This window comes from Marmota monax, unplaced genomic scaffold (genome assembly GCF_021218885.2).
Source record: "Marmota monax isolate L192 unplaced genomic scaffold, Marmota_monax_Labrador192_F-V1.1 WCK01_AAM20220418_F8-fsc00501, whole genome shotgun sequence".
NCBI classification, from domain to species: Eukaryota; Metazoa; Chordata; class Mammalia; order Rodentia; family Sciuridae; genus Marmota; species Marmota monax.
In genome coordinates this window covers 227,809-244,484 of record NW_026693328.1, presented here as the reverse complement: position 1 = coordinate 244,484, position 16,676 = coordinate 227,809, and the positions used below count along the sequence as shown (strand labels likewise).

General features: G+C 45.2%; 1 protein-coding gene across 1 annotated transcript in view; it reads left to right on the top strand.

Moving 5' to 3' along the window:
- Positions 1–14,065, top strand: part of Top3a (DNA topoisomerase III alpha) — a 31,708-nt gene extending 17,643 nt beyond the window's left edge. Inside the window, exons 14-19 of the mRNA XM_046456661.2 lie at positions 1,817–1,930; positions 2,038–2,203; positions 4,851–4,994; positions 7,586–7,708; positions 8,909–9,627; positions 11,128–14,065. Of these exons, the coding sequence (XP_046312617.1) occupies positions 1,817–1,930; positions 2,038–2,203; positions 4,851–4,994; positions 7,586–7,708; positions 8,909–9,627; positions 11,128–11,306 (1,445 nt within the window). The 3' untranslated portion in view covers positions 11,307–14,065. The remainder of the gene's footprint in view (positions 1–1,816; positions 1,931–2,037; positions 2,204–4,850; positions 4,995–7,585; positions 7,709–8,908; positions 9,628–11,127) is intronic.
- The last annotated feature ends 2,611 nt before the right edge of the window (positions 14,066–16,676 follow it).

Genomic DNA, 16,676 nt, shown 5'->3' with positions numbered 1-16,676 from the left:
GGCTAGCATTTGAGCTGGATCAGAAAACCACATAGTGACACTTCCTCATTAATGAAGGCAAATCCAGCCTAGGCAAAGCCTGAGGAAGGACAGGAAAACACATGCCTGCTATGTCTGGGAGTGTGTAAGGTGAGAGGTTGGAGGAGATGAGAATGAAGAATGATTTGAGCCAATTTTGCCAGGCCCTGTGTGCCCAGCTGAGGGTCTTAGATTTTAGCACATGGTGAGCAGCTAAGATTTCTAAATAAGGGAACCACGTAGACTCAAGTTCTTAGCAAATAATTTTAAGAGGTTTATTGAGACATAATTTATATAATTTGTCCATTTAAAATGTACAGTTCAGTGCTGGGGGCGTAGCTCAGTGATAGAATACTTACCTAGCATGTGTGAGGCCCTGGGTTTGATCCCCAGCACTGCAAATATAAAATGTGAAACTCGGTGTTTTAGTATATTCACAATGTAGTATAGCTATCACTACAGGTTAAAACATTTCATTTCCTCAAAAAAAAACCCATTTTCTTTAGCCAGTCGCTCCCTATTCCTCCTTCCTTCTAGCTCCCCCGATCCCTAGGCAATCCCTAATCTTTTTGACTCAATAAGTTTGCCTATTTTAGACCTTTCATGTAAGTGGAGTCATACAATGTGTGGCCTTTTGTAACAAACTTCTTTTATTTAGCATGATATCCTCAAGGTTCGTGTGTGTTGTAGCATGTCAGAACTTTTGTCTTTTTTATTACTCCATTGTATAGATAGACCGTATTTATCTGTCAATTGATAAGACACTTGGGTTCTTTAAACTGTTCTGCTGTTATGAACTATGTTACAGATAGTCACATTACAAGTTTTTGTGTAGACATGTGTTTTCCATTTTCTTGGGTATACAACTAAGAGTGAGATTGCTGCACCACTTTTTGAGGAACCACCAAACTATTTTCTGAAATGGTTGCACCATTTTACATTCCCACCAGCAGTGCGTGAGGGTTCCAGTTTCTTCATATCCTTGCCAACACTTGCTATCTGTCTTTCTGATTATGCTGTAGTTAAGGAGTATGAAGTGGTATTTCACCGAGGTTTTATTATTTCCCTATTAGCAGAGCTACTTTTTTGTTGGTTGATTGGTTGGTACTGGGGATTGAACCCAGAGGCTTTACCACTGAGCTACATCACCAGCCCTTTTTGTTTCTGTTTTATTTTGAGACAGGGTATCACTATTGGGATCCTCTTGTCTCAGCCTCTTGAGTCACTGGGATTACAGGTGTTCGTGACCAGAGCTACATTTTAAAAGAGCCCTTTGGCCACAGCTTAGAATGGGTTGGGTAAAGGTTGGGGGAGAGACTAAAAATAGGGAGATGACACTGTTGCAGTATTATAGCCATGATCCTGACCCAGGAAGAGTAGAAATTAAAGGAGTAGTTGTAACAAGATGCAATAGCACATACCTGTAATCCCAATAGGAGACTCACAGGTTCAAAACAAACCTCAGCAACTTAGCAAGACCATTTAAAAATAAAACTTAAAAAGGGCTGGGGGTGTAACTCAGTGGTAGAGCACTTGACTAACATATGTGATGCCCTGGATCCAATCCTTAGTAATTAAAAAATTGTGAAGCTGGAGTTGGCAGCTTTGATGAATGATGGGGTGGAAGGGAGCAGGAGAGCAATGTTCCACTGTGATTTCTAGTGTAAGCCAGATATGAATGGAGCTATCTTACCTGCATAGGCCATCCATGTATATAATGGATCTCAGGGTGATTGAGGTTCCCACAGACACTATGCAATTGTCTCTAATGTCTCTGAGTAACTGAAATGGCTTCCAGGTACTGATGCAACTCACGCAGAGCACATCGAGACCATCAAAGCTCGGATGTATGTTGGGCTCACCTCAGACAAGCGGTTTCTCCCAGGGCACCTGGGCATGGGACTTGTGGAAGGTAAGAGAGAAGGGAGCTTGCAGTGAGTAGGAGGGGGGACCACATTGCCCAAATCCCTGCGGTTGCCTGTCTTACAGGACCTCACAGAGTACTGCTGTTTCCCACAGGTTACGATTCTATGGGCTATGAAATGTCCAAGCCAGACCTCCGGGCCGAGCTGGAAGCTGATCTGAAGCTGATCTGTGAGGGAAAGAAGGACAAATTTGTGGTTCTAAGGCAGCAGGTGCAGAAATACAAGCAGGTTTTCATTGAAGCAGTGGCTAAGGCAAAGAAGTGAGTACAGACCCTGCCTTCCAGCCCAAAAGGTCCTATAGCTCCCAAGCCATGGCCATACCATCTACCTCTGAGAAGTGGAAGTTCATAGAGACAGTTCAGCAGAAACAAGATGATATAGTTACTCCTAACCCTTGCTTTTTGGCATGCTAACCACGGTTCATCTTCACCAGTGGCCTTTTCACCTACGGAAGAGTGGAAGTGACCATATAGGTTCTACCCCTTTCGTTTTCCTCCTCTGGGTTTAGTTTATTCCTTTCTATAGAGTTTTGTCAGTATATAAACAATTATTCTGGACTGTTGGTTTAGAAATGCCATTATTTTGATATTAAATTTTTTGAGGGGAGGGGAATACTGGGGATTGAACCCACGGGTACTTTACCACTGAGCCACATCCCCAGCCCCCCACCTTCTTCTTCTTCTTTTTTTTTTTTTGATACAGGGGGAGAGACTAAAAATAGGGAGATGACACTGTTGCAGTATTATAGCCATGATCCTGACCCAGGAAGAGTAGAAATTAAAGGAGTAGTTGTAACAAGATGCAATAGCACATACCTGTAATCTAATTAAGTTACTGAGACTGGCTTCAAACATGTGATCCTCCTGCCTCAGCCTCCTGAGTTGCTGGGATTATAGGCATGCATCACTGCACCCAGCTTGATGTTAAATCTTGAATTAGGTAGCACCATCTTTCAAATCAGAAAATCCAAGAGCTAGTATATGACCCATTTTTTTCCTGTGGAGCATTTGAAGGTAGCCACTCAGTAAACAGCATGTTTGTTTTGTTAGAAATAACATGTTTTCGAGCCAGGAACAGTGGCACACGCCTATAATCCCAGCCACATTAGAGGCTGAGATGGGAGGATCTTGAGTTCAAAGCCAGCCTTAGCAAAAGCGAGGTGCCAAGCAACTTAGTGAGACCCTATCTCTAAATAAAATACAGAAGGAGGCTAGGGTTGTGGCTCAGTGGCAGAACGCTTGCCTCACATGCGTGAGGCACTGGGTTCGATCCTCAGCACCACATAAAAAGTAAGTAAATATAATAAAAATATTTTAAAATACAGAATAGGGCTGGGGATGTGGCTCAGTGGACAAGTGCCCCTGAGTTCAATTCCTGGTACAAAAAAAAAGAATTAAGGGGATGGGGATATAGCATAGTGGGCAGAGTGCTTGCCTCCCATGCACAAGGCCTTGGATTTAATCCCCAGCACCAAAAAACAAAAACAACAACAAAAAAAGAATTAACATGTTTTCAAAACAAAAAAGAAATAACATGTTTCTACCTTTGATAATATAATTTATATAAAATATATGTAATATGTAATTATATACAATACATAACTATTAATATATAATTGTGTGTGTATGTATATATATATATATTTAAAATTTTGTTTTTTAAAATCTCCAAAATGATGTGTCTTTGTTTGCTAATCAGATGAGTGATGGGAGGGTGTGTATTGATGAGCTACAAGATGGAGGCTGGTTGTCAGGGGAACCAAATGTTGGAGAATTGGAACTTTGAGCTCCACCCCACCATATATACATTTGCAGAAAAGAATAAAGGGGTTGAGGGTTGAGTTGATCACCAGTGGCAAATGATTTATCAATCTTGCCTAAGTAAGGAAACCTCCATAAAAACATAGAAGCAGAGCTGGGGTCATAGTTCATTTATTGAGTGTTTGCCTACTATGCTTCAGGTCCTGGGTTTGAACCCCAATACCACAAAACATACATGCACACACATGGGCCTCCAAGAGCTTACAGTAGCTAAATGTGGGAGAGGATGGCGTACCTAGAGAAAGTATAGATGCTCTGCCCCCTTCCCACATGCCTTACCCTATGCATCTCTTCCAAATGGCTATTCATCTGAGTTCTGTAAGCTGACGTAAAAATTAAACTTGAGGAGTGGGTCATGGGAAGCCCAGTTTATAGCCAGTTGGTCAGAAGCATAGTTCACAACCTGGAATTTGCAGCTGGCATCTCAAGTTGGGACAGTCCTGGGGACTGAGCCATCAACCTTTAGAGTCTGACACTAACTCCGAGGAGATAGTGCCAGAATTGAATTCAATTAGAGGATGCCCAGTGGTGTCTGCTGGACAATGGTGTATGTGGGAAATACTACTACCACACGCCTTTTGCATGTATTGTAGGCAATGACAATTTTGGAATTTTTTTTAATCCTTCATATCACTCTCATACCAGTTTTGAAAAGAGATGCACAAATTAGCATTAATTGCAGACATATATTTCTGGTGTTTGTGTTTGGACTCAGTATAGTTTTTTTCATGTGTCTGCTGAGATCTCATGAGCCAGGCCAGTGGAGAGCTCAGTCCCCTCTCTGCCTGCTACTCAGGCCTGTGGTCCTGGCCAGCTGGTTCTAGGCTCATATATGTTCTTTAATTAATTTGTTTTTTTATAATTTTTATTTTTTAGTTGTAGATGGACACAATATCTTCATTTTATTTTATTTATTTATTTTGGTGGTGTTAAGGATTGAACCCAGTGCCTCACATATGCGAGGCAAGCGCTCAACCACTAAGCTACAACCCCAGCCCCTCACATATATATGTTTTTGACATATAAGAGTGTTGTAAGTTTCTTTGCATTGATTGATGGCCACTGTATGTGTTTGCCTTTTCTTCAGATTGGATGAGGCCTTGTCCCAATACTTTGGGGAAGGGGCAGAAGTGGCCCAGCAAGAAGAGATCTACCCAGCCATGCCAGAGCCCATCCAGAAGTGCCCACAGTGCAACAGGGACATGGTCCTCAAGACCAAGAAGAGTGGTGGGTTAGTGCCAACTTTTGCTTTCACCTCTGCTTACGCAGCACCTGCTGTGTTAGCCCCCTAGTACCGAAAGGCCCTGTCAGTTCATGTCCTTGTTATTATTTAAAGACAGACCTGTTATTGGCAGTCTCTGGGCAAGGTGTTATAGCTAGCAGGATAGCAGGGTGTGATGTGGGATGTGAAGTACTGTAGGAAGTCAGAGTAGTTGGTCCCTATAAATAAGACATTATTTACCCAAAGTCTGGCGAATGGTGGAACATGAGCTTCAGATCCAGATGGGTCTCAGTTCAAGTCTCACTTCTGTCACATATAATCTGTGTAACCCAAAACAAGTTATTTGACTGCCTTGATTCCTAATTTGTTTTTCCATAAAATAAGAACAGTAATACCTGTTTAACAAAGCTGAGTTATTGTGAGGATTTGAAAAGAGTGAAGACATGTTATCCAATACATGGTAGATGCTGAACAAATAGTTTCTCTTGTGTAGTTGTTGTTTTGTTTTGTTTTAGTTTGTAGATGGACATCATACCTTATTTTTATTTATTTTTTTATGTGGTGCTGAGGCTTGAACCTAGTGCCTCACACATGCCCTACCACTGAGCCACAACCCCAGCTCTCTTCTTGCCTAATTTTAGTTCTGAATTGGGCCTAAAACCTCAGCTCCCTTTTTATTTCAATGTAGTTGATCAGAGTGGGTTCAGTTGCCCAGTCTGGCCCATTTTCCCAAGCCTGCAGCTGGCCATTGCAAGAAGTTCATGGTGAAAGAAGTGAAAAACTGGCAGTCATGCTTTGCCCTGCACCGTCCCTCTGCCTGATGTGATACAGGGTGCTTTGCAGACATCATCTCATTGAGTCTTCATAAAGGCCCACAAAGCAGATGTTTTAAAGAGTACAAACTCTAGAACTTCAGCCAGCTGAGGGGCTGGTTCTGAGTAGGGTAGCTATAGTGAGTAGTAAAGGCAGAATTTGATCCTAGTTCCCCACTTCCTTTCTTCACTCTGCCCTGCTCACCTGGGTCTGTAGCACTGTGTGAATGAGGAAGGTGGTTTCCCCTGACCCTTCCCAGCCCAGCAGCCAGAGACCTGGCTAGCCTAATGACAAGAAGGGCACCCTGGCTCTCAGCAGCCAGATGCCTGTGGCCAGAGCCAGAAGTGGGTAGCAGGGCTTGTGTGTCCACAAACACAGAGGTCAGTGCCACTCAAGGTTTAACCAGCACCTGAGCATAGAGTTTAGTGCTTGATAAATCCTACTGGTAGTTTTTTCTTTGCCACCAGTAGGTAGTTGGATTCATAATCATTAAAATATAAAGGAAAAGAATTTTTACCAGGATTCTTTCTTTATTTTTATGTGCTGCTGAGGATCAAACCCAGTGCCTCACACATACCAGGCAAGTGCTCTACCACTGAGCCACAACCCCAGCCCCCCACCCAGCATTCTTGGTGGAATGCTTGTCAGAATCACCAGGGAAGTCTGGAGATTATCTCAACATTTTATCCTATAATTCCCATTTCTGAGTTTGTGAATTTTTCATTTAAATAACTGGTTTTTTGCTGGTCACATCCAGACACACTCTAAGGAATTGAGTAAATCACATGCATGGTGCTGAGTCAGACCCTCAATTTCATGACTAGAAGGTATCAAGAAATGTCCAGGAAAAATAAGCTGTATAGTTTTGGAGAGAAAAGGCTCTTTCCTGAGACAGGTGGGTTACCAGGCCTAGCTCCCACTCACTCCATGTGTGTCCCTGGTCAGGTTTCCAGATCATCCCGAGTCTCCATTTACTCACAGGCAAACTGAGGTGCTCAGAACACCATTTTGGGTTGTCATGAGGAAGAAACAAGAATGTGGGACTGCCCAGCACAGGGCATTTGGTATACAGTGTGACCTTGGTTAGTGGTAGATTTTTAAATAGAAAGCAGAGTCAATAATAGCTGCTTCATGTTTTAGGGACAAAGGCAGGCTTGATTTTCTAAACCATTTCATGTCAGTGACTCTGCATTCACTTAAATGTCCTTCAGAAAAATGAAGTGTTGCGAGCCAGCCGTGGTCTGTGTATGTGAGCTGTGAGCATTTGAGCACATGAGGGGACTGGACTGACATTGCTACTCTGACTGGGCTGTGCGATATATGTGTCCTTTTTGCTCACTCTGCCTTTGATCCCACACAGCACCTGAGATGGGTGTGGCTTTCCAAGATGTCAGTCAAATCTGCTGACTGCAAGACATTACCAAGCAACCCCCTGAAACCCAATCCCTTGCCTTATTTGGGTTGAATCTTCTCAAATGTCTTTCCCCCCAATAAATGAGATGGTTTGAAGTGTGCTCTCTCTCTCTCTTGCCTGCCTCTTTTGCCTCCCTTGTGGGAGCTGGGGCAGAAGAGACGTCACTGAACCATAAGAAAAAGGTACTTTCAGTGTCGGTGTGATTATTTAGTGCCAGCCCGATTCACCTGGAGTGACCCTGACTGATTTAATTGTGTTGTGGCAGTGAAGGTCCTCTTAAATCAACTGAAGAAGAGTTTCCTTGTAGATGGTGACAGCTCACATACACCTTCTGTATTCCTGTGGTTTGACCCTAGCCATCATTTCTCCACAGGTTCTACCTCAGCTGCACGGGTTTCCCAGAGTGTCGATCGGCTATATGGTTTCCTGACTCTGTGCTAGAGGCTAGCAGAGACGGGAGTGTATGTTCAGTTTGTCAGCCACCCCCTGTGTACAGGTAAGTCAGATGCCTCTCAAGGAGTGTGCATAGGACTACCTTTCCCTTCCTCCTGTGGGAACCCAAATGGAAGCATCCAGGGAATGCTTGCCCAGGCATTGCTGTGCTTCAGCTGTGCTCAGCAGCAGCCCAGGCAGTCAGACTATGGATGTGATAAAACCCTAGGTCTGCTGGGTTTGATGGAAGCCTGGTCTATGGACAAGCCTTTCCCTTATCCTTCAGCAACCACAGAGGCACCTTTCCAGACATCACTGTGGCATTGGGTCCAGGAAATTATTCACATGTTAAATGAGGTATCTAGGCTCCTTCACAAAGCCCAGAGCCCTAGTGCAGACAGTGTTTATCAAACCTGTTGGCCAGTGGACCCCTCACACTCTAGGAGCTCATTAAGGAGCCCAGAAAGCTTTTGTTGTGGGTAATGTTTTCAACATATACCATATTTGAAATTAAAATGGAAAAATCTTTTGAAATACAGCAAATGCATTTCTTACTAACATAAATATTAAAAGTGATTTTAGGGGGCTGGGGATGTGGCTCAAGCGGTAGCGCGCTCGCCTGGCATGCGTGCGGCCCGGGTTCGATCCTCAGCACCACATACAAACAAAGATGTTGTGTCCGCCGAGAACTAAAAAATAAATATTAAAAAAAAATAAAAATAAAAAAAAAAAATAAAAGTGATTTTAGGATAAAATACCTCCTTTCCAAAGCAGAAATGGAATAATAATACTAATGGAGAGAATTCTTTGCATTTTTGCAAGACTAGATTCCCATCTCTGCCACAACAGCCACAGTTAAATTATTGCATGTGTTGTCACATCTGAAAAACCTTAGTGGGCACACATGGAAGAATGGGAGCAAATTATACACAACTTCTTAGCATTATTATTGTTTCACCTCACCTTGAAATGGTAAACCCTTAGGGGCCCTGGAACCATACTTTGAGAACCACTGGTGTAGAGAAATGGAACCTTTCAGAGGTGTCTTTACACTTGATGATTAACTGAGGGTCTTTGGTTTCATCTGCACTATTTCCCACTCTGCACTCCTGTGAAGACTGAAGGTGACTTGTGCCTTCCATGGGCTTCTGGGGGCATGAGAGGTGGTGATAGAAGGCCTGTGGCCAGAGTACCCTCTGTGGATCAAGGGGAAGATGCTGGCACCTGGGTATCAATGTTTTTTTCTCATCTCTGGCATCAATAGGTTGAAGTTAAAGTTCAAGCGTGGCAGTCTTCCCCCAACCATGCCCCTTGAGTTTGTTGGCTGTATTGGTGGATGTGATGAAACCCTAAAGGAGATCATGGGCCTGAGATTTTCACGGGGGCCCCCCAGAGCTAGCCAGCCTGCCAGCCAGCCCTCTGGCTACCTGCAGGCAAGCCAGTCCCTGAACAGGATGGACGCCAGCCAGCACAGCCAGCCGCAGCCTCCTGCCAGCAGACAGACTATAACCTCAAAGGCTCTAATCCAGACTCTCCCACCACCTGCAGCAACAGGTGAAAACAACTCCATTACCTGCAACTGCGGCCAAGAAGCTGTGCTGCTCACTGTCCGAAAGGAGGGCCCCAATCGAGGCCGGCAATTCTATAAATGCAGCAGCAACAGCTGCAACTTCTTCCTGTGGGCTGACAGCAGCCATGTTGGAGAAGGAGAGGCTCCTACCTCTAGTTCAAGGCCCCCAGGCAGCTCACTGGGACGCCCACCAGGCTCACTGGGTGGGTTCAGCAGACCCGGCAGTGGCAGTGGCAGTGGCAGTGGCGGCAATGGCAACACATCCTGCCTATGCAACCAGCCTGCTGTCACACGGACTGTGCAAAAGGATGGACCCAACAAAGGACGCCAGTTCCATACATGTGCCAAGCCAAGAGAACAGCAATGTGGCTTCTTTCAGTGGACTGATGAGAATGTGGCCCCAGGGGAGGCAGGTAAGGCATGCAGGTTTCTGCTTGGGTTTCCACAGTGGTCTCCACTTCAGAGACAGAAGAATCAGGGCATTGTAGTGGCGGGATCCATAGGGGGTGCCCAGCTACTTTGCCCCATCACTTGCAGCAAGGTGATGAACCACAGTCTGCATTCCAAATTAAAGGTAGCTCAAATTGGATAGCTCACTGTGCCCGGCACTGTGGTGAATATACTTTCTGCAGGAGGCCTCTTTCAGTTTCAGCAGCAAACATTATGATGTCAGTTTGACCAATGAGGAAAGTGAGGCCCAGACCAATAAAGTAGTTTTTTTCACTTCACACTGTAACAGCCCAAGATAGGAATGTAAGCCCATTCTTCTTATAGCAAGATCATTAGCATCAGCCTCATTTCTTCAGATGAGCATATTAACCCTGGTGATGTCTGGGAACCTACCCAGGATCATGCAGCTTATACCAGCATCCCAGAAAATGGGTATCATGAGATCTGACGCCCAGGTATTGGATCATAGTGGATGGTGTATGTGAGGGCATTTCGAATAGTAACTGCCACTCTTAATTATCTATCTGAGAATGACCCAAAGGCCAAATGGGAGCTTTGGAGTTGTACAGATCTGGTTTCCAAATCCACAATGACTAAGCCACTCCACCACAGGTTCCTTTATAAGATGGCCCAGGTCTACTTTCATAGAGTTCCTGGTTGATAAAGGAGTGGAATTGAATTCAGACTATCATGTCACCATATCAGGAAGAATCCAGGAGGCAGGGTAAAAAGCAGAGGACTTGGAGTCACTCACAACTGGCGTTTGAGGGGCTTGGAGACAGCCATCCTATTTCCAAACTCATATTGAAGTAACTACGAAGAGATGGCCTTGCACACATTTCAGACTTGGGCAGGGCCACAGAAAGTGACATCTGACCTGCAGGTAAGGTAGGGAGTAGGCTGCTGGTCATAGGCTCCTTTCCCATTGTTTGCCTGGGTTTCTGTCTCTGTAAAAAGGGCCTAACGAAAGTGACACTCGTGCCCTCTTATTAGAACAGTGAGCACTCCCCCCACTCCACCACAGTGCTAGGTTGGAACCCAGGGCTTTAGATAGGCAAGGCAAGTGTTTTACCAGGGAGCTATACCCCAGCTTCTGAATTTAGGGTTCTAGAGAGAGGTATCAGGAAATATAAAGCAACATCATATCTTTTTTTTTTTTTCTTAATATTTTTCAGTTGTAGATGGACACAGTACCTTTATGTATCTATCTTTATGTGGTGCTGAGGATCGAACCCAGGGGCTCACACATGCTAGGCAAACGCTCTACTACTGAGCTACAGCCCCAGCCCGATAATGTCATATCTTAACATTATGGAGCTGTTCTTCATAGAGCATGGGGAGTCTGACCCATGGAGTGTACCTATGTAAAAGTTGGGATAACCCCAACCCAATGCTTGCTCTCTATTTCTTGCCACTTCAGAGTGTCTGTTCTAAATACAGCCTTCCATTAACTCTTCCCACAGGGACTTTTGCAGCACTACCCTGGCCAAGAGGCAGAGGAAGAACGCAGGGATCAGAAGCTAGGAGCAGAAGACCCCGAGCTGGCTCCTCAGACACAGGGTCCACGGCAAAGAGACCCCGGAAATGCAGTCTTTGCCATCAGCCAGGACACACCCGGCCTTTCTGTCCTCAGAACAGATGAGGGCATGGCAGGGTAAGAGAGCAACTTTCTCAGACCAGGGACCAGGTTAACTAGAATAGTTAACTGTTCACAGTCCTTGAAACAGGAGTGATGGGTTTTAGAATTGGGTTTTATGTGAAGAAGCAAAAGGTCAGACCACTCAACTGGCTCTGCTAGACCATAGGCCTCTACCCAGAACTCAGGAATGCACACAGCCATTGTGAAGAAGTCAGGCAGCTGTCCCAGGACCCCCAAGAACTGTCACTGCTAGCAAAGGGTGGCGAAGCTGGCAGCAGAGGACATAACCGATGACATCTGTGTGTTCCCCACTATGGCTTACTGTGCTGCAGAGCTGCCTTTGCCTGAGTGAGGAGCTGCACTCCTGACTCAAGCCCTGGCCAATTGGACAGGGCTTCTGTCTGCAGCCATTCCAGAAAGGAGGTTGTAATGCCAGGAAGTGGCCCTCCTACTACCATTATTTCTCCAGAAGCTTCATTTCTGCTTCACCTAGAATTCAGGATACCATGGCTCATGTGCCTTAATAAAGAATTCAACCCCACTTACTCTGACTGCTGACAGTACAGCAGAGTATCTGGTAACAGTCCTAAGAGTGACAGCACAAGCACCATCCAGTGCCAGAAACAGCTCTCCACCTGCCACTGCTCCTGGTGGCCATCAACCAGCCCAGCCTTTCCTCCCTACCACTATGTGGTAAGAACTGACCCTAACTTCTGCCCCCCCGCCCCCGAACTTTGTCCCTTGGAGCAGAGGTACCAACCCAAGATTCAGAGCACTAATTTTCCATTTTCCACACTTGCCAAGAATGGCCTTATTCCTTGTTGGCCACCACAAACACTCATGAATGATACATAGCCAAATTGGCTCTGACTTTGTCTTTTTGTACCAGGGATTGAACCCAGGGTTGCTTAACCACTGAGCCACATCTCCAGCCCTTTTTGTATTTTATTTAGAGACAGGGTCTCAGTTGCTTAAGGCCTCAGCCTCCCAAGCCACTGGGATTACAGGTGTGTGCCACCATGCCTGGCTTGGCTCTGGGTATAGTTTAGAAGAGAAGCAGAAATGGGGTGTGAGTTACCCAGTCAGTGAAGAAACTGATATTCTTCTCAGGACTTGGGACTTTTGGCTTTGCACCCTGGCTGGGCATTAGGGTCAAGGGTTTCTACAAATGCAGGTTTCTGACCTTGTTTTCTAGAGCATCTCAGCCTGCAGGTATGGGTTGTGGCCTGTGTTTGTGGTTATTTTTCTACCCCAGACTCTGGCAACCACCCACCTTACTGATTATCTCTGTGGGTTTACCAATTCTAATGTTCCATATAAATAGAGTAATAAGTATGACCTGCATCTGACTTATTTCACTTGGCATAATGTTTTGTGGTTTATCCATATTGTAACATGGATCAGTACCTTTTTTTTTATGGTTGACTATATTAGTCCTCATGGATAAGGGGACTGAAAGTTTGAGTAGTACCAAATCTTATATACATATACTATGTGGAATTTTTTGTTGTTGTTTTTTGTGGTGCTGCGGATTAAACCCAGGGCCTTGTGCATGTGAGACACGCACTCTACCAACTGAGCTATAGCCCCAGCCCAACTATTTGGGTTTTACTTTGTGGTATTGGGGATGGAACCCATGGTCTTGTACATGTTAGGCAGGTGCTATACCTCTGAGTTACAAACCCAGCCCTATACTTTATTTTTTCATATGAATACATAGCTACAATAAAGTTTGTAAGTTAGACACAGTAATATTCAAAAAAATTTATTGAGCTGGGCACAGTGGCACATACCTCTAATCCCAGTGGCTCTGGAGGTTGAGGCAGGAAGATCACAAGTTCAAAGCCACCCTCAGCAACTTAGTGAGACCCTGTCTCAAAATAAATAATAAGCTGGGGATGTGGCTCAGTAGTTAAGCACCTCTGAGTTCAATCCCTGGAACAAAAAATAATAACAACATTGAGATGGGGGTATGAAGTGGCATCTCATTGCACTTACAATTTGCATTTCGCCAGTGGAATTGACCATCCTTCCATGTGTTTACTGGCCATTGTATATATTCTTTGGAGAATTTTTGTTTTTGTATAGTACTGGAAGTAGAACCCAGAATTTTATACATGCTAGGCAAGCATTCTACCACCAAGCTACATCCCCATTTTTCCCCTTTGGAGAAATACTAGAAGGTCCTGTTTTGGAAAAACCCAGTGTATGAGAACCAGCCACCAAAAGCAGAAGGTGCTGAAAGACCACAGACAAAGGCTGACAAATCCAGGCTTGCACAAAGTATAATTTATTAGGAACTTAGGAAAAAAACAGGATATATGGCAGCAGCAAAACCCCAAAGCAGAAAGAAGCAGGGGACATTATATACCTGGGTTTTTCAAAAACAACATATCCACCATCAATTAAGAAACAATCCCAGTATCAGTGGCCAGTATGCCACACTCAGTAACTGTGTCCCATAGGGTTTGAGAGGAATGCCAAGGTCATTTGGTACGCAAAATGATGGTTATGACCAAGATCATAACCGTGTAATCTTGTCAAGATAATTCCTCATAAGTCCTTTACCACATTGGGTGGCTGGGGCCTTTCACATGCCGGGCAAAAAATGTTCTGCTGAGCTATGCCCTATTTGTCTACTCAGATCCTGGCTCCTCTCATCTGTGATGGGGTGTTCTTGTTCAACATGAGGTTCTTTGGTGGAGTATTACAGTTGGGCCCAATCACAGTGAAAACTTAACAATAAATCCTGTTAAGGAGTTTCCATGTCTCAGTGGCACGCTCAGAGTAGCAGTCTTCAGTGCAACCAGAAACTTGTCCTGTCGCCTTCCCCTCCAGGAGGATTGAAAGATTCTTTTTTCTGTTTGAAATATTCTTATACTTGTACTGAACATTATTTCCTATTTGCATTTTATATAACAAAGATCAAGGAGAAGAAAATGACCTCCTCACTGGGCCCCACCAAGAAAAGTGAGGCAGCAGAAATGTGGGAGGTTGAAATCACTGTGTGTGAAACCCTCCCTGATGGCAATAGCCAGGAAGGGTTTCACACACAGTGGTTTCAACCTCCCATTTTTCTACTGGGCAGCTTCTTCTGTCCCTTTATGGAGGGAAATCTTGGCTCCCACAGGTTAAGTCCCTTCCCCCTGCCAAGCAGCTGATATTGCCTTGAAACTTAGTCTCTGACCTCATGTCTCCATCTCAGAGCTCCAACAGCTTACATGATTGGTTCCCTGCCATCTCCTGGAGAAGAGGAAGCCTGACTCTATACACAGCCTTTGGTGACCCACCCCACAGACAGCTGAGAAAATAAGGGCAAACAAACCCCACAAGTGTAGTGATCAAAGCAATTACCTATCCCTGGTATGCACTGATCTTGGAGCAGCTGGAATTAAAAATAAGTGGTGCCCAGCAGGACTGGGGCCTGTAACTTTGCCAGGTAAAGACCATACTGTCCTCTGCAGTAAATTCACCTGCCATTCCTCTCATGTCTGTTGTAGCCAAATTCAAATGCTCAGGTTCTACTGTACTGTACTGTTTAGCAGCCAGGTTTTCTGGACTAGAATCTTGCTCACCACTTCCTGTTAGCCATTCATATCAGGGGCAGACTGCACCCACCCTTACCTCAGACGCCAGTGTCTATGCTAGGAGGTGGTGTTCCATCTCGCGCGCACTAGACCTGAAAAGTGCCTTCCAAAATCCGTGCAAGCCAGGGAGTCTGTGTTTCTGGCCTTCCTGCTAACTGGGCTCTTGTTCTCTCCAGATGAGCAGTGCAGAGAGGATCTACAGTAGGTCACCAGAGTCCTGAGTGTTGCCATTCAGTACATGCTGGGCCTTAGCTTCCTCAACAAATTAATTTTTTTGTCTGCATTTTTCAGATTACAAAGGAAAAGTATAGTCAAAAAAATGGAAATGGTACAAACATGTACCAGTCTGAAGGCTCCTGTGGTTGTTTTTTGTTGTTTGTTATTTGGCAGAGTGGGTACATTCATGCACACTAGGAAAGCGCTCTACAACTGAGCTGTATCCCCACCCTGAAGGTCTTGTTTTACAAATAAACAGGTAAAAAGTGTGGTGCAGCTCCCTCTTGACTCCCAGGCTGGCACCCCTTCCTGGAGAAGATGCACATCTGCCCTGGAGCTCCTTCAGGCTTGGGGGCAACAAATCTCAGAGACAAGCTCAAGGCCAGCTAAATCTCCAGGTGAAAGCTGGGTTGAAGCAAGGCCTGTTTGGACACCTCTAAATCACCCCCTTCTCACCCCATACCCCGACCCCAGCCAGCCTTTTTTATTTTAAGACAGGGTCTTGCTAAATTGCCGACGTTGGCCTTGAACTTGCAATCCTTCTGCCTTAGCCTTCTGGGTAGTTGGGATTACAGGTAGGCATTTTATATAACAAAGATCAAGGAGAGGAAAATGGACACAGCTCAAAAATTTTAAAAGACTGGGGTGTAATTCAGTGGTAAAGTGCTTAGGTGGCATGCACAAGACTTTGGGTTCTATCAAATCCCTGGTTTAGCCTTTGGTATGTTCCCCAAAGGTTCACGTGTTGAAGGCCTGGCCCCCAATGCAGTGATGTTGAGACATGGGGCATTTGGGAAGTGATGGGATCATGAGGGCTCTGTCCTTGTGGGATTGAGGCAGGAGGATCACGAGTTTGAGGTCAGCCTGGGCGGCTTAGTGAGATCCCTCTGAAAATGAAAAGGGCTGAAGTATAGCTCAGTGGTAGAGCACCTGGGTTCAATCCCCATTATTTATAAATAAATGAACCAAGTAAACAAATTAACTGAGCTCACTTCACAGACAGCTCCCTCTAGCCTTCTCCAGAGCCCAGGGTGATCTTATGACCCAGTGAACTCACCAGGCAGCTGGGAAGGCTCTCTGCTTCAGTTTAGTGACATTAGTGGAAAGAAGGAAACCCCGCAAGGCCCAACAAGCTCCCCTGCTGGGGCAGTTTACCTTGTGTCAGGTAGAAGATGAGCACTGCCCATCTCAGCTAGTCCTCACAGCTGCCCAGGAAGTAGATCATAGAGGAGAGGATGGGGGCATAGGCTCTGCCCTCAAGCTGCTTCCTTGCTAACCCTCCACCACCAGTGAAACTGCTCAAGACTAGAGTGCAGCTCCCAAACCAAGCAACTTGAATAAACCTCGGCTGAGGCAGTCTCCCACCACCCAGAGGCAGACACTACCATCCTATGTCCTACACCATCCCATGTCACAGCTGGAAGGGGAGGCTCTCCACAGGAAATAGAACTTCACAGGAAGGACATCAGGATGTGACTGGCATCTGAAGGAAAGTGTCCAGGCCTCATTTGTCATCTGGTAACAGAGGAACCAAGCCTCACGTTAGCTCCTGAGGGACACTGAGATGCCT